The sequence below is a fragment of the Leuciscus leuciscus genome (assembly GCF_965113295.1).
Source record: "Leuciscus leuciscus genome assembly, chromosome: 6".
Classification (NCBI taxonomy): Eukaryota; Metazoa; Chordata; class Actinopteri; order Cypriniformes; family Leuciscidae; genus Leuciscus; species Leuciscus leuciscus.
In genome coordinates, this window is record NC_138730.1 from 36,907,483 (window position 1) to 36,925,647 (window position 18,165).

An 18,165-nucleotide genomic window follows, 5' to 3' on the forward strand; every position below is an offset into this window, starting at 1 on the left:
TGGTTGCTTCGATGATGAAAAACCAGATAATAGCTGCCTGCGAGCGATATTTATAGGCCTAGACCACGCCCATTTCGGCGGGACGTGACGCAGCGGGCGCGAAGTGCCCTGATTGGGTCTGGCGTCACGCCAGGCCTCGCTCGATAGGCTGCTGCAGTTGCCGCAGAGCAGCCAATAGGCGCGCGAGCTGTCTCGCCTATGTCTGCATTGCTGCTGCAACGCGTTTTGCATTATTACAAAATTAAGGATAATTTTTGGCTTCAATATCTCGCGGAAAAGGATTTTCCCCTAGCGTAAGATATCTTACGCAGTACTCGTTCCCTCTTCTAGAGAGAACCGAGGTTACGTTAGTAACCGAGTACGTTTTCCTACATGGCTGTTTAAGAAATGAAAAGCTACAAACTCCATCAATTAGGGTTAGAAGAACTGTTTACATGCTAGAAACATAATAATCACTACAGTAATGATCCATTCGTAGACTCTTAAGCATTTGCCTATTAAAATCCAAACAGCAACTCTTTTTTTTTTTGTCAGGTCAGTGCATGTATGTATTATGTAACATATGTTGCCTTAAGCATAGATGTTCATTAACTGGAACTGAAGTATTTTCCATCATTTTGAAATATTGCATTTACCTGCCTCAGAAACATTCAATCATAGGGATTAGAAGTCAAAAGCGGAGACCATTACATTTATAAGCATCTGTTTGAAAACAAATCTGAGAACAGAAAATAATCAGTTACAAAAGAATGCAGTGACTGAAAAGAACTCTTGCCATAGTTATTCTTGTAGTTATACCATAAAATACCAAGTGTTTCGTTATCCTCCTGACATCTGAAAATAGAACATGAAGTAAATTTTACAGCTGATTTAGTCAAAATTACAGATTAGGATTATTTGTAGCGCAACTTTATGACTTGAAATGATTTGTTTCAGTCTTTTTGAGTGGAACTTCCCCAAACCGGAAATGCCTCCCATAATCTAAAACGCAGCAGGCTCATTTAGGAAAAAGATGGATAGGGAATTAGGGAGTGGAACAAGCCACTCATTCTCAGATTCACCTGTGCATGTTAAAGCGACTTGATTACACCAATTATTGGCTGAGATCATGGCTCAATACTAAAAAAAGACATCACTGACATGACACACAATTATCTCTCTGTCCGTCGCTCTCTCTCCCTTCATCAAGCCGTCTGGTGAATAAGTGACTGAGGAGATCAAGGAAAAGGGAGGCAGAAAGAAAAGGAGGCCCCGATGAATCGGAACACACACATCCAGACACACCACGCACATTCACAACTGAAACATAGCAAAGAAGAAACCTTCACTAAAATAGCCATTGGAAAAAAGACACAGAAAATACATTAGCACTTCTGCAGAAAAAGCATTACCTACCACACACACACACACACACACACACACACACACACACACACACACACACACAGAGTGTCTGCTTAGAGTGTTTCAGCTCAGATAGGCATGAAGGACATTCTATATTCAGCAGAAACATTTGCGTAATTATAGAATCTCCGCCTGGAAAGACCAGGTGTCTGGGCTTAATTTGTGTTTATCATGGTTGGGGTGTTTAAAATTAAATGGTTGGTCATAGTTTAATTCACTCTCCTTAATGTCTTTGTGTCTCTCTGGTCACATACACACAAACGCAAAACCCCACAAAGCAGCTTAGCTTTTGCCACAAACCTTCATGAATTTGCTGCCAGGTCTCTTTCAGGTCACCTTCATGTCTCTACCCCAAACAACACAGGACAGCAGGAGGCAGTAGAGAGAAGCTGAACACACACACACACACACACACACACACACACACACACACACACACACACACACACACACACACACAGTCACCAAAAGTGACAGTAAATTCATTTATAATGTCTTATAATTTGTAATATAATAAATGCTGTTCTTTTGAACTTTATATTCACCAAAGAATCCTGAAGAAAATGTTTTTTCGCTGTTTTCACAAAAATATTGAGCAGAACAACTGTTTTCAACATTGATAATAATCAGAAACGTTTATTGAGCAGCAAATCAGCATATTAGAAGGCTTTCTGAAGGATCATGTGACATTGAAGACTGGAGTAATGATGCTGAAAATACAGGTTTGCATAACACGAATAAAATACATTTTTCAAATATATTCATATAGAAAAAAAGTAATTATATACTGTAACAATATTGCACAATAATACTGTTTCACTAAATTTTTTTGATGAAATAAATGCAGGTTAAGAGACTTAATTTAAAAAAAGAATCTTACCAACACTTGACTTTTGAACAGTAATAAACATCGAACTAAAAAGGCACAAAAAACCCCATAAAATTATCATCATAATCACTTTAGTCAATATGACTCTAATTTTACTAATCTAATTGTATAAAACGTTTGGTCACTTCTGATGGATTATTTGAACCAATCATATTCTTCCTATATATTTTTTTTCTTCAAGAAACATTTTTGGTGACTTTTAATGATTTTTTTCTCATCATATTTGCATCATTAATATGTTTTAAATTCAAATAATTTAATTATTGTCAGTATTTTGTCAGTAATTTCATTGAGGAGAATAAGACAGCAAGTTATACAATCTTGAAAGTAAATCAACATTTGAACATGATATGTTCTTTGATTTCTAACAAGGTTGAAGGTCACCTAATAAATAAGAAACTAAAAGAAGCCGAGAGGAAGAAACAAAATAGTTGTTAAAAACTTAAATTCCCATAATCCCACCCACATTTCTGCTTCCATGCTGTCTTGTGCTGCTTTGCATGTGTTTGTTTGTGTGTTGTGTGTGTATGTGTGTTGGATTCAGCCACCTGTCAGCTCATTCTGCTGTTGATGTTTTAGGTTCCAGAACTGTGGGAGTGATCCATCAAATTCAGCCCTAGAGTCCAGCGCTGTTCACACATTCTGCCGTTACTATGAGAAACGTGAAGAAGTAGGAAGGCAAGCAAGAAAAACACAGACAGAGCTGTAATTAAATACACATACAGTATCTACCAGTTTCTGCGTCTCTCTCACCTGCTTCATAATTAATAGTTTCTCTTTCTCTTTTTATAGCTCCATTTCCATGAACATCTTTCTTTCATTTAGGCTTTTTCACTTTTATTTTGAATTCCCCTTTCAGAGGAAGCCAACATTCTGTGTGTGAGAGAGAAAGAGACAGTGGCAGTGTTTCACAGGAAGAAAGAGAGTACACTTACTATAAATAATGAAAACCCTCCATATCAAATATGTTCTGTTCATAACCCTGTAGCAGATACTAAACAGAATTACTCGAAAGATGGAAGTGAAAATGAAAAATAATATAATAAGATTTAAATTTGAAGACACTAGCGTTCATATGTTTGTGGTCGGTAAGATTTTTGAAATGATTTTGAAATGAGTCTCTCATCCTCAGCAAGGCTGCAGTTATTTGATCAAAATACAGTAAAACACTTTATTCCTGTTAAAATCATCTATCTCATGATTACATGATAACATGATACATCTATCATGTATTTAATTTTTTTTTACAGTAATCCGATAAAATATTAAAGCTAGGCCTACTGTATAACTTTCATAAAATCGAAACTGACCCTAATGTATTTTCTTTAACATCCACACACACGCAGTATTTTTTTCCCTTTTTAACAAAGAAAAGAATAGTCTTTTTGAAAAATCTGTTTAAAATCATCCATCTCATGCTCTGCTTCTGCAATGACTTTTTCTTTTGACTGACGCCATCTAGGCCATGACGGTGGGAAAAATGTTATCAAAAGCCAAATAGCTATTTGGACATTGTTTTAGAGTATTAATATAGGTAATGCAGCATTTTAATGGTGGTTACCACTAATTTGACACAAATATAATAAAAGGTGTGTAATAACAGCAAATAACAATAGTTCTGAAAAAGAAGTGTTCTCTTACGAGAGATCTCTCGTACTGCGCAAGATATCTTACTTGAAGATATCTTAAAAGAAAATCCTTTTTCCGCGAGATATTGAAGCCAAAAATTATCCTTAATTTTGTAATAATGCAAAACGTGACGCCAGACCCAATGAGGGTGCTTCGCGCCCACTGCGTCACGTCCCGCCGAAACGGGCGTGGCCTAGGCCTATAAATACCGCTCGCAGGCAGCTATAATCTGATTTTTCATCCTTCAAGCGAAGCACACGCATCGCTGGAGCTGGAGAAGAAGCCGCGCCGTCTGAGAGAGAGCACCTTCAGCGGGACGAGTCACTGAAGTTGCTGGCCGTGCCGCCTTCCTTGCCTTCCTGCTGCGCTTTCCAGCGCTTTCCGACGCTTATGTGTGTGTGTGTGTCGCCGCCGCGTCTTTTTTTCAAGATGCCTTCCTGCGGCTCGTGCAGAGCCACACACAGTGACGGGGACCGCCATGTTGTTTGCGTTTCCTGCCTGGGTGAGGAACATGCAGTTCTCGCGCTCGCTGACGGCGGCTCACTGCGAGCTGATGACCATGGCGACTCTGAGGACTCGCCTGGCTTTCTTTACCGAGACTGCTCCCCTGCCCGCCGCTGTCGCGCCGTAAAAAGCGCCGTGCCCAGCGGGTCCCGGAACCTCCGTCGGCTTCTCTTCCTGACGGACAGTGGCCGCTGTCTGCCGCCGCTTCCGTCGACATCGCTGACGAGGAAGCCCTGCTGGGAGAGGATGATTCCTGCTCTATCCTGGCGTCAGGCAGTGAGGATTGGGCGGGCTCTGAGGATCTCGCGCCCCCTGCCCGCACGTCGTCAGGCAAGAGAGCGTCCATCGAGACGGAGCTCATGCGGATACTCGCACAGGCCGCGGCGAGCCTCGGCCTCGAGTGGTCTTCGCCCGAGCAGCCAGCTCACAACCGGCTGGATGGCTTTTTCCTGCCTGGGGAGCGTGCTTCGCCTGCGTCCAAACCAGCGCCCTTTCTTCCTGAGCTACACGAAGAAGTTGCTAAGTCCTGGAACGCCCCCTATTCAGCTAGAGTGCGTCCTGCTGTTTCTTTGGCATTCTCTGCAGTTGACGATGCCAAGAACAGGGGATACCTTTCGCTGCCGCCGGTCGAAGAGGCGATAGCGGCCCACTTATGTCCGCCCTCCGCTGCACACCATGGCCACGTTGCAGATCTTCCAGGCTGATCTCCTCCGAAAGCTGGATGAGAAAGGACCTGACGCGATCTGCGTGCCGGATTTAAGAAGCGCCACGGACCTCGCTCTCCGTGCCACTAAGTCTGCAGCACAGGCCATTGGACGGAGTATGGCCTCTCTCACTGTGACCGAGAGACACCTCTGGCTGACGCTCTCAGAAATGGCCGAGTCCGAGCGCACCGCGTTCCTCGACGCCCCGTTTTCTCCTGCTGGCCTCTTTGGATCCTCTGTCAAGGATTTTGCGGAGAGATTCGCAGAGGTACAGAAAGCGTCACAGGCTATGAAGCACTTCCTTCCGAAGCGCTCCAGCTCTGCAGCAGGCCGTGCGAAACCGTCTGCACAGAGCTCACAGCCCCAGCCACCGTCCACTGCCGCCACTTCGCAGCGCCGCCAGGCCCGAAGCGCGAGACCGCGCTCCCGCTCATCCAGCCGCCGCCCCGCCATGCGTGGCCCGCGACCTAGGATTGTGGTAAAGCCCGAGGCCCCGAAGTCGTCCTAGCACGCCTAGGAAAATGACGGTGTTCGAGTCCCGCTGCGGCCGGACTCACACCAAAGTTATTCGCTCGTCCAGTTCCAGCAAATGTGACTGTTCCAGTGTTTTCTGCAGCCAACAAGCCGGTTCTGTCACCCGCTTGCCTGCACACAAATGCCGTTTTCACGGCTACCCAGATAAATCCCCAAAAGAGTGTATTTTCTGGTGTCCCGGCCACGGCCGATGGTGTCTCATGTGTAGTAAGAATGCCCACTGCCCAGTGCCCATCTCTACACACAAGCACAGCCTGTCACACAGGGCCCGCGCACATAAAATCGACTCAGATCGGTTGCGCTTCAAACGTGGTAAATGTGCCACTACCCAGTGCCCACAAACACCACGTTATGCATGTCTCACGGTTTCTGTAAAAACGAAACCAGCGTGCATTCGCTTCACTCAAGCGAACAATGCTTTCGGTGTGATAAATGTGCCCGCTGTCCCGCGCCCACATCCACACATAGACATGACAGTTCGATAGATGCCTCAAATGTCATGAGCGCGACGCTTGTGTTACAGCACACCGAAGCCTCTCCATCGCTGAGCGAGCGGAGCGCGCTTCGTATTCAACCCCTAGCTATTCATGCGGACGCATGGGCAAAGCTGCCCGGGGTTTCGAAGTGGGTGCTGGACATTATAAAAAGAGGCTATTCGCTACAGTTTCGCCGACGCCCTCGCCACTATACGGTGCGCGTCGAGACCACGGTAAAAGCAGAAGTAGCACATTTACTTCGAGCCGAAGTGGCGAAACTATTGAACAAAGGGGCCATAGAGCTTCAGAGTTCAGAGCGAAGGAGGGCTATACAGCAGATACTTCCTGGTACCAAAGAAAGACGGGGGTCTCAGACCCATACTAGATCTAAGGCAACTGAACAGAGTGCTTGTGAAGCGACAGTTCAGGATGCTCACGGCCAGACAAATCCTCGCGCAGATTCGCCAAGGAGATTGGTTCGTGTCAATAGATCTGAAAGACGCGTATTTTCAAATACAGATAGCGTCACATCACAGGCGATATTTGAGATTCGCCTTCGAGGGCCAGGCATATCAGTACACAGTTATCCCTGGCACCCCGTACATTTACGAAGTGCATGGATGCGGCGCTCGCACCCCTCAGAATGAGGGGCGTGCGAGTACTGAACTATTTGGACGATTGGCTGATTCAAGCGCAATCTCGCTCAGTGCTCATAGAACACACGACCATTTTACTCGATCACCTCGAGAATTTGGGTCTCAGTGTCAACTGGGCGAAGAGCTCTCTGTCCCCCAGTCAGACGATATTTTTCCTGGGCACAGAGTTGGACTTGCTGTCCATGATAGCGCGACTATCACCACAGCGCGCGGTAGACATTCAGCGCACAGCAGACATTCAGCGCACAGCGAACTCGTTCCGCTGCGGCGCGTCTGTCCCGCTCAAGAAATTTCAGAAGATGCTGGGTCTCATGGCCTCAGCATCATCAGTGCTCCAGCTGGGCCTGCTCCGCATGCGCCCGCTGCAGTTTTGGCTGAAAGCGCGAGTCCCACGCCAAGCGTGGGCATCCGGTCTGCTTCGCCTCAAGGTCAATCAGAAGTGCGTCACAGCTCTGAAACCTTGGAGAGCGGACGACTGCTACCAATCAGGTGTAAGCCTGGGGACTTCCTCGAGGGTGAGAGTGGTGTCCACAGACGCATCCACCTCGGGATGGGGAGCGCTGCTCGAGGGCAGACCGTTCTTCGGCCAGTGGTCAGAACGGGAGAAGCTCCTGCACATAAACTGCCTCGAAATGCTGGCAGTAGACAACGCGCTGACGCGTTTTTGTCCCCAAATAAAAGGACGCCACGTCCTGGTCCGCTCGGACAACATGTCTGTGGTGTCCTACATAAATCGCCAGGGCGGCCTCAGGTCCAGGAGCCTGTACAGGCTAGCAGAACGCCTCCTGGTATGGGCTCAGCGCAACCTGCGCTCGCTCAGAGCAGCGCACGTGCCAGGGCTCCTAAATATAGGACCAGACAGACTGTCCAGGAACAATGTTCCAGCAGGCGAATGGTCTCTACACCCACAGACAGTCCAACTGCTGTGGAAGAAATTCGGCCGAGCGGAAGTAGACCTGTTCGCGTCTCAAGAAAACGCTCACTGTCCGGAATTTTTCTCCAAGAGCAGGGACGCGCTGGCTCATGTATGGCCCCACCACCCGCTCTATGCTTTTCCCCCCGTCTCTCTCCTGCCTCAGGTGATAGAGCGGATCAGGGAAGAAGGACGCTCAGTACTGCTTGTAGCACCGTTCTGGGAAAACCAACCTTGGTTCCCAGTTGTGATGCAGTTAGCGAGCACTGCCCCGTGGCCAGTGCCAGTGAGGAGAGACCTCCTCTCTCAGGCCCACGGCTCGATCTGGCATCCTCACCCGGAATTGTGGTCCCTTCATGTCTGGGCCATCAACGGGTACATGTTGAACTCCCTAAGGGAGTATTAAACACGATCACGCAGGCTAGAGCTCCGTCTACGAGACGGCTCTACTCCTCGAAATGGTCAGTGTTTTCGGGCTGGTGCACAGCCCGTGGCGTGTCACCCACAGACTGTGGAGTGACGGAGGTGCTTTCCTTCCTACAAGAGCTGTTGGATAAGGGCAGGACCCCTTCCACGCTCAAAGTTTATGTGGCGGCTATAGCAGCGTTCTCAAGAACAACGCTTGGTCAGTCAATAGGAAGGAACGATTTAGTCATCCGCTTCCTTAGAGGGGCTAAGAGACTGAATCCTCCCAGACCTCCCTCAGTCCCCGTATGGGACCTTTCTACGGTACTGGAAGCCATGAAAGGTGGACCATTCGAGCCTTTACAGACGATTGATCTAAAACATCTGTCTTTCAAGACTGTGTTTCTGCTGGCTCTCGCTTCAGTGAAGCGCATAGGGGACTTACACGCGCTCTCTGTGAGCGCGATATGCATGGAATTTGGGCCTAATGACTCAAAAGTTATACTCAAACCTAAGCACGGTTATGTTCCGAAATCCCTCAACACACTGTTTAGGGCGCAGGTTATCTCCCTGTCAGCCCTACCGGTCCCTGATGAGGAAAGAGACGTGGGCCTCCTTTGCCCAGTCAGGGCATTACGAGCTTATGTGTCTCGCTCGTCTGTTTTCAGACAGACAGAGCAGCTCTTTGTTTCCTTTAGCGGGCGTTCTAAGGGACTAGCTGCGTCGAAACAGAGCCTATCCAGATGGATAGTTGATGCTATAGCGCTGGTATACGCCTCCAAGGGCATGCAGTGCCCGTTGGGTGTCAGAGCGCACTCCACGAGAGGCATGGCCTCTTCGTGGGCCTGGTCGAGTGGGATTGCCTTGCAAGATATTTGTACGGCGGCGGGCTGGGCCTCCCCGTCTACATTTATAAGGTTTTACAACCTAGAGGTTCCCGCCCTGCAGGTCAGGCTGTTGTCGGTCTAGTTAACCAGTATTATCTGACCTGATGCTATCAGCTCAGAATGCTGCGTCTACTGAGCACAGCTCGATGATCGACAGTGAAAAGCAGTAGCACAAGATGTGCCTGGGTAAACTGTGTAAGACCCACATTTCCCCATCAGTTCAGGCCGTACCCCGCCCTGTCTGTATGATGAAATTCGCGTCTAAGCGACGCTGCCATATGTGGAAGAGTGCGGCTTCGCCCCTCCCTCTTCCCGGACTCCCTGTGAGTTCCCTGGGTGATTGTGCACTATATGAACCCCGGGTTTTCGCCCTTGGGTCTTTGGTGTCAGATCTCAGCATGCACTGCGTTTTGCATTGGGTCCCCTAGCGTAAGATATCTTACGCAGTACGAGAGACCTCTCGTAAGAGAACGTACTCGGTTACTAACGTAACCTCGGTTCTCTCTAGAAGAGGGAACGAGTACTGCGTATCTTGCCGTGCATGCGCACGCTCTTGTTGCTTCGATGATGAAAAACCAGATAATAGCTGCCTGCGAGCGGTATTTATAGGCCTAGGCCACGCCCGTTTCGGCGGGACGTGACGCAGCGGGCGCGAAGCACCCTCATTGGGTCTGGCGCCAGGCCTCGCTCGATAGGCTGCTGCAGTTGCCGCAGAGCAGCCAATAGGCGCGCGAGCTGCCTTGCCTATGTCTGCATGCTGCTGCAACGCGTTTTGCATTATTACAAAATTAAGGATAATTTTTGGCTTCAATATCTCGCGGAAAAAGGATTTTCCCCTAGCGTAAGATATCTTACGCAGTACTCGTTCCCTCTTCTAGAGAGAACCGAGGTTACGTTAGTAACCGAGTACGTTACCATTGGGAAATGAGGAAATGCTCTGGAGGGTAATCGTGATCTTCAGCTTCCCAGGTTCAGTTTCAGTTAGAGGGTCACCTATTGTATAAAAAAATAAAAAAACAGACTTTAGGAAACCTGTTTGAAACATTATTTTTGCAATTTGGATTGGTGAAATTACACCCTGCAGTTTTAAACAAAAGGATGAAAGAACAGTGGGGCAAATGTGTCACATTAATATTCATGTATGCATTACCTCACTACCACTACTACTCTGAGACTTTATGGAGACATAATGTGACATAACTGACCTATTGCAGAAGAGAAATCTTCTTTTTCTGAATATAACAATTTTGTCAAATTGTTTCTTTAAGGTTAAAAAGTAAAATGACCAATCTGTTCTCTCCACTGCTGCAGTCTATTACTGAAATGTTCCTGTTCGCTCAGAGTATCCAAGTACTTTTAGCTTATTTTATTCAAAGGCTGATGGCTGCACAAAACCTATACAGTTGTTCCCTTCTTAATAATGTTCAAAATCTTTTCCATTGGCACGAAATATGATTGACAGATCCACAAGTACATTTATAATGCTTTAGGAAAACTGCATCTCATTCTCATAGATTTGAAACATTTTGCACAATGTGAACCCAGACTGGTAAATCCCCCACTTTTCACACAGACAGACGATAATTCCTTTTTGTCAGCTTAAGTTAATTGCATATGGTTTTTAATCATTCATAGATCAGTTATTTTTACTGAAGCTTACAACTTGGGATTCAATTGTCCTGTGGTTTTTAATTAATTGTTTGAAAGAAGTCAGTTATGTGTTGTTTGTTAATATTGCACACAACACCTCGCCAACACTATTAATCTAACACAGTGTTGTTTAAATCTAAAGGGTCTGAGTCAAAGTAAATATTAAGTAAAAATGAAGAATTATACTAGAACTATAACAAAACATAAATTTTCTTAAAGTGAACATGAAACCTTGTTTATAATCTACTTCCACAATAGGACAAGGCCGTAACCATTCTTGAACACTGAGGAAAATTGTGACTTTTGTGAATAAGGCCCGCCTTCTTTGATTTGATTTGATTGGATATGATTTCATCTCAGTCATTTTGACATTGCGCTGTTAGAGCACTTTATAGGCAGACCAGACAAAAATTGTAACTTACATTTTTTTTGTCATCCTTCATCAAACAAAGTAGTGCATAATTAAGTACAGTAGAGCAGCATCAAAAATATTGAATATTGGGGGCACAATTTGGCCATTTCAAATATTTTGGGGCGACTTGTCCCCCTCATTGTCTATGGTGATATATGATGATATATGATGATATTCAAGGGATAGGTCATTGTTTTATCCAGATTAGACCTTGAAAATGTATTGACATTTTAATGAAATATTCCGAAGGCAAGCATTCTATGTACAGCACACACTAAAGTATTCTGCACAAAAAGACCAGGAATGGTGAACGTGATTTCACCAAGTACCACATTTTCCTGTCAATCTTTGTTGATCCTGGAATAACTTTCCAATCAACCAATCAGATTTGAGGGACAAGTTTACAGTTTATGTCAAGTTTAGGCTTAGAACCAGGGTGAGGTGCTTCAACATCAGTGTTATTCACCTATCATTTCTCTATATGTCTTGGTGACAGATCCTACAAGACATCTTCAGGGGTCTTGCAGAGTCCATGCCTCAGTGGGTCAAAAACAGGCAGGAGGTCATAATGTTTTACCACATCAGTGTACACTGCATTAGCCAATAATTCATAACAAGGATGTCAAACAAAAAATCAACCGCAGGCATCAATTGACCAATGACAATTTCAGAATGGCGAGTTGAGCTCTCAAAAATCCAGTTCGCTGTATTCCTGCTTGATTTCAAACTGATCCTGCATCTTTACACATTCCAGTCCATTAAACTAACACTCAGCTATACAATTCACATTTCTATCTCTGCTCGACTGCATTCAGCTCTGAAGCATCTGACAGCCTCATCACAAGAGCTCTACCTCGAAAGTGCTCGCCCTCCCCATAGAGCTGCTCTACAGTCACATTACAAGACCCATTGACTCATTCTTAATGACTACTAGTGTTTCCTGACAGGTTCTGTCTTTCCTACATCATGATCTTGTTATTATTCCAAGCACGGGGGGTCTAAATTTAGTTGACCCGTTTAGTTGTCTTCTTGCGTTGTTTGCTACCTGTCCTAGTAGTTGCCACTTTATATATGCATTTTCTATAAAGCCTTCTGAGAAAGCATCTGCTAAGAAAATAAACCTAAACAAATCTTATGGTTAGTATGAAAGAAACATCAATAAGCAACATTTTATGTTGCACACAGCTAACTATAAATATTACATAAATACCCAATCAATACAAAATGTTCCAGCCAGCAAAATGTCTTTCATGATCCTCATTCTTTGAAATCTGCTCTGACAGAGTGATCTGATCTCTCAGAGACATAATGATATTTGTGGGTGCTTCTTAGGCATTTTATAAAAATAAAATGCCCAGTCTTTCAGCTTTATTTTTATATAAAATCAATTGAATCATCACGTAGGTTTTTTTTATCACCCGATTATTTTAATTTTTTTATCTTGTCGGGAGTTTGAGAGAATATTCTTAAGTCACTCTCAATTGCAAATACCATTTGTGTGTTTATTATGCAATCCATCCATAAATCAATTCTGTCCGAAGACCACTGAATAGACATGGGTCCAAATGCTAGAATTTGTGAAAAATGTCAAACCCCCTCCGGAGAGAAAAAAATCAAACTGTCTGTTTCTCTCACACACAAACAGTTGTTCTATCGGTCAACATTGATCTGAAGCTCAGTGTGAAGCTTGAAGGTGGAAAACTGGAAATCCTCAAAGGTGGGCATGTAGTGTAAGTATGTAAATAATGGGTGAACCAGATTGACTCACTTTATAGGTTGAAAAATTAAATCTGCATGTTTTCAAAGCATATATAAAATCAATGTTGATGGGAAATAACAGCATTTAATATAGGCTATATCATGTCACATAAAATATACATTGCTAGTCCAAAAATGACCATTTACACATCCTCAAGTCATTGCAAACCTTACTTCTTCCATAGACAACAAAAGGATGCTTCTTCTCTCTATACGATAAACGTGACTGGTCACCACAGACTGTCAATAAAAGTGAAAATAAAAAGAATCTTAATAATATCTTCATATATTAATAATTCTTCATAATATCTGCTTTTGTTTTCAGATAAGAAAGAAAATCATTCAAGTGAGTTTAGAGTGTCCAAGTTTACTAAGGTTTGGTTGCTACAAACAAGCTTTCCAATCAAAGAAACAATTTGCAATTTTATCAAATCAAGAAAATATTTCCATATTTATTTCCACATTGGAAGTCCCCATTTAAAAGTTTGAAATTGACACAAATTGAAGTGTATTAAATTACTTTCTCCAGATTGATTAAGAGAATCATGAATAATGAGGAAGAATAATGAGGATGTGTGGGTTTGTCTGTATATATCTGGGTAGCTGACAAATAATATATCCATTAACTTAATTATTTAACATCAATATTTTTGGTTACCATGCATATGCAAAGGAAAGTGTTTAAGAAGCAAATCAGTGCAATGCATGTGTGCGCATTCAATATTCATTATTTCCATTACACGAGAGTAGATGTTAAAACTTTATGTTGATCTGAACTTGGCTCTCACCAAGATAAGCACCAACTAAGACGTAGCTTTACAGTAAACTAATGTAATCCATATGTGTCTCCATCCATTTACGTTTCCTTCCATATATCCTTCTGTCTGGTGTTAATGGCTGAAGTGTAATGCTGGCTCCAGGGATCAGCTTATTTTGCCTCCCTGGCGCATCAGCACACACAACGGCTGTGATGCTGGCTCCGGGGATCGACCACAGTGCGGCCTCCCCAGCCAATCAGCATGACAACCGTCTGGACTGAGGTAAGTAGAGGACATCTCTGGGGTCTTCAAGTGGGCACCTTCCATCCTCAGTGTTTCGTCGACTAGCTCATGACACCTCAAGAGGGCTCGATGGTGATTCTGGCGTCCCAGCATCACCCCCCTCTGTCCCCCACTCAACTCAGCCCAGCTTACTTATCTGTACATCAGTGTTTCTTTCTTTCTATTGTGCTTGAGATCCCCAACCAGAATCTTTCCGTCTCAACCACAGCCAGTTGCTGCTCCTCTCTGCTGCTTCAGATAAGTTCTTCACTGTGCGACGCAACTCTTGGCCACTGAATCCGGGTTGTAGAGAGTGCCACAAATCCTCGACAACCCACTTCCACTGGGTAAACTCGGACTCTCCATCCTTGCTGTTTCGCTTCAATGGCTAGTTGAGCATACTGCAGTTTCTTGCTCTCATACGCCTCATCTACAGCATCCTCCCATGGTACTGTTAACTCTACCAGGTGAGCAAGGCGTGCTGATCCAGCCCACAAGAAAATATCTGGTCGAAGGTTAGTGGTGGCAATCTCAGGTGGAAAAATAAGCCATTGATCAACATCTGCCAGCATTTTCCAGTCTCTAGCAGCTTCCAGTTGTCCTGGGCGAGGATTGGTTTTGCACCTTTTCTTGGTGGTTGCTCTCCTGGGCGGAGGAATGTTGTCTTTTGTGTGTAATGTTTTGATAGAACAGGTCGCAACTTATTGGTCATGTTACGCTTGTCTTCCAATGCTAAGGCCAAACATCGCAGCACCTGGTCATGGTGCCAAGTAAACCGCCCTTGGCTAAGAGCCACCTTACATCCTGTCAAAATGTTCCTTAATGTTGCAGGTGATGAACACAAAGGACATGAGGGATCCTCTCCTACACAGAGGTTTAGGTTCTGTGGTGATGGGAGAACATCATATGTTCATATGTCAGCTTTCTTTGCTGCCCACTTTCTTTCAGTTTTCAACACAGGTGCTGCCTCACTTACGCATTTGTCGCGTGACTCGACTAATGTCATTTCCAGTCTGACCTTGGCTCACTTAAACTCCTCGGTTAGAGCAGAGACTGGTAGCTGCAGTATTCCTTTACCATAAAGTCCCACTCTGCTGAGGCAGCGTGGAACTCCCAACCATTTCCTGATGTATGAACTGATTCAAGCTTCCAGCTTCTTTACTGTTGTCAAAGAAACCTCATACACAGTCAGTGGCCACAGCAACCTCGGCAGTAGACCAAACTGAAAGCACCAGAGTTTTAGTTTGCCTGGTGGAGCGCAGCTGTCTATGCTCTTCAACCCTTCAACTGCTTGTCGTCTAACTTCTCCCACACGAACTGTGTCCTTTAGATCCCCATCGTACCATCTCCCAAGACTCTTCACTGTCTTCTCAGACACTGTTGGGTATTGCCTCACCATTAATGAAGAATGTTTTACTAATAACTATGGCACTTTACTGAATGACTGGCAATACCAGCAGTACACAGCTACTCCATTACTCAATCAATCAAACTGCCCAAGCTTTCAAGCTTCATTAAACCACCAATATCAGTGAGGCAGAAAATGTATGCATGTGTGTGTGACCACAGAGAGAAATAACCACACATTATGGAGATTATTGGTGAAATAGGATTATTTGGCCAGCATTTCAGTAATAATTATGCAAATATTTGCATCTGGATCTCAGCTATGCATCACGTTTGTGCAACTTTAGCAGACTGTGTTGAACTTTTGATATGTGTTTTTAGTGTTTAACAGATGCTTAGATAAAATGGAGCTTAATCACACATAATTCCTGTAAAGCAAAGGTCTTTATCTTAATACTGTGTATTTTTCTCTCTCTCTCTCTCTCTCTCTCTCTCTCTCTCTCTCTCTCTCTCTCTCTCTCTCTGGTCATCATAGCTTTGGCTGTTTGACGGGATGGTTTCAGCTTATCCTAAAATAATCCGGTTATACATGGCAGGTCTGACAGAGGCACACATTACTGAGCTTTGTATTATTATTTATTATGACCACTGTAAATGACTGGATTCTGTCGTAATGAAACGGCAGGCTTTTGTAACAACAAATATATCAACAACCAGTTGCAACAAACCCCTTAAATCCATCAGTAATACTCTTAAATTATTGCAAAGGGTTTTCCAATATGAAGTTGTTATTTTTTCTGGGTACATGTGCTCTGAAGTTTTAACTGGTCAGGCCACAGGTTTTTATATTAAAGAAATCGTTCACCCAATAATTAAAATTGTCATTATTTACTTACACCTCATGTTATTTCAAACCTATATTATGCATTGTTCTTCTGTGGAACAAAAGGAGAAATTATGAAGACTTGAATTATGTATGCATGTTGTACTCTTTTCAATTCAGTTACAATGAATCAACCCAAAGCTTTCAAGCTAAATTTAAAAGTTATTCAGTGATAATCTTTCCCTTTAGTGGACCATTAATTGCTGGCTGCAACCGAAACATTAAGTAAGTTGAACTTGAGAACCTGATCAGTCAGATTTGTGAACAAATCAGTGAAAGCAGTTTTATGAACCTGATTGAAAAGCATTGAAAAGATCTGACTCAAAAGAATGATTGGTTAACGAATCTTCTGTCATGAACTCACATAAACAGACCAAAGAAGCTCAAGTACTTGTACAAGTGAATAATGATTTAAATTTCGATCTATTTCTTATCCTCAGAGGAATTGGAATATTAGCAAAAATAGGTCACAAGGTATACTAGCAGAACAGTGGAAACATTTAGAAAAAATTTAATTAAATAAATAATAAAAATAATTTAAATGAATAAATAAATAACTTGATTAAAATAAATAAATATATAATACATTCAACAGTACAGTACTATCGTGAGAAAAAAAAAACATAATAATGTAACATAAAAAAAGTATGTAACATGTCCAAATAATATTTAACACATATTTATAATATTAATTATAAATTCATCTTTATACATTAATAGTATATATATATATATAATATTAATTATAAATTCATATCTATACATGAATAGTAGGCCTATATATACATTGGGGGAAGAAGGGGGAAGAAAAAAAACAAATAAGTAATAGCCTTCAAAAATTCTCCGGTAAAGTGCCATAGAACAAACAAAGTCATTATTCATTAACGAGTAAATGATATTAGCAATTTCATTTTTGGTTGAGCGATTCCTTTAAGAAATTGAAAGTGATATTCTGCTCACATGCCATGCAAAACTCTGAGAGGTAATATATATTTTAATGACACACACACACACACACACACACACACACACACACACACACACACACACACACACACACACACACACACACACATTTGAGCAGTCCATTAACCTAAATCAAACGCAACTGAGATTGTCCTGTTTATTAATTTTAGAAGCTGGATGAGGGAGCAGATAAAATTCACACAGCCGTCCAGAGACTTGTTTTTACAATTAAATTAAATAAAATAAACAAGTTTTCTATTTTACCCACCTGTTCCACTTTGTGAATCCCTGCAGCGTGGGTTGTTTTGTTTTTTCAACCTCGACGCGTGCGCTTTGCGCGCTCTCATAGCTCCTCTCCGCTCTCGACTGTCACTTCCGTGTTGGCGTGTCCCGACGTCACGCGGAATGTAAAGCAGGAAACGCGGATGTGTTGCGCTTAATCTGCATCTACAGGTATTCACACACAACTCCCTTTCTTTACTTCTTTAATTCTTGACAACACAGACACAGCTCCGCCATGTTTGATAATGTGTGCTCGTTGCCGTCAGTTTAAGGTTGGTATTGTTGAGGGGTTATGATCGGATTCGTTTAATCCGTATATCTGTGCTTGTGTGTGTTTGTATGTGTGTGATCCAGCCGTGCTCCTATCCATATGTCGAAGCTAACCCCCCTTCCAAGCTGATCTGATCCAGACGCAGTGCTTCGGACGCGGGTTGGACGGAACCGACTGGAGGAATGCCTGCCGGTAAGAAGCCGAACCCTTGCCGGTCACAGCCTCGACCCTCTGTCCTCTGTCATTCACTTAAGACGGTTTATGCTGCAAATGTTCTGATGCAGTGTGTGTGTGAGAATAAGTCAGTGTCATTACTGGGGTTCTGCTGATCTCAGCTCTTCTCTGCTACTTCTGTATTAACAGAAAAGCACAAAAAAAAATTTGCTATGGTTTTGGTTCTCTTACCAAGGTACATGAATATGTTAATCAGTCAGTACCATGGTTTTCCCAGAGTTCCCACGGTCATTGGCATTGCAGTTTATTTTACCCATGATCCCGTGCAGGACATTGACTCAAGTCAGACTCCTTTGAGGTGTTGGCATTGATGCCATATAC

General features: G+C 43.5%; 2 protein-coding genes across 4 annotated transcripts in view; one reads left to right on the forward strand and one right to left on the reverse strand.

The window, feature by feature from the left end:
- adcy8 (adenylate cyclase 8 (brain)) overlaps window positions 1-17,458 on the reverse strand; it is an 84,109-nt gene extending 66,651 nt beyond the window's left edge. Inside the window, exons 1-4 of the mRNA XM_082173471.1 lie at window positions 17,326-17,458; window positions 9,917-9,994; window positions 2,842-2,944; window positions 1,705-1,793 (exon numbers count right to left, since the gene is read on the reverse strand). The gene's annotated coding sequence lies outside the window, so the exon portion shown is untranslated. The remainder of the gene's footprint in view (window positions 1-1,704; window positions 1,794-2,841; window positions 2,945-9,916; window positions 9,995-17,325) is intronic.
- The window catches only part of efr3a (EFR3 homolog A), a 51,576-nt gene continuing 50,803 nt past the window's right edge, over window positions 17,393-18,165 (forward strand). For 2 of the 3 annotated variants that reach the window (XM_082173516.1, XM_082173518.1), the window contains exons 1-2: window positions 17,393-17,510; window positions 17,694-17,802. In XM_082173516.1, the coding sequence (XP_082029642.1) occupies window positions 17,793-17,802 (10 nt within the window). In that variant the 5' untranslated portion in view covers window positions 17,393-17,510; window positions 17,694-17,792. Of the gene's footprint in view, window positions 17,511-17,531; window positions 17,803-18,165 lie in introns of those variants that run through there. The other variant, XM_082173517.1, reaches the window with a different exon arrangement.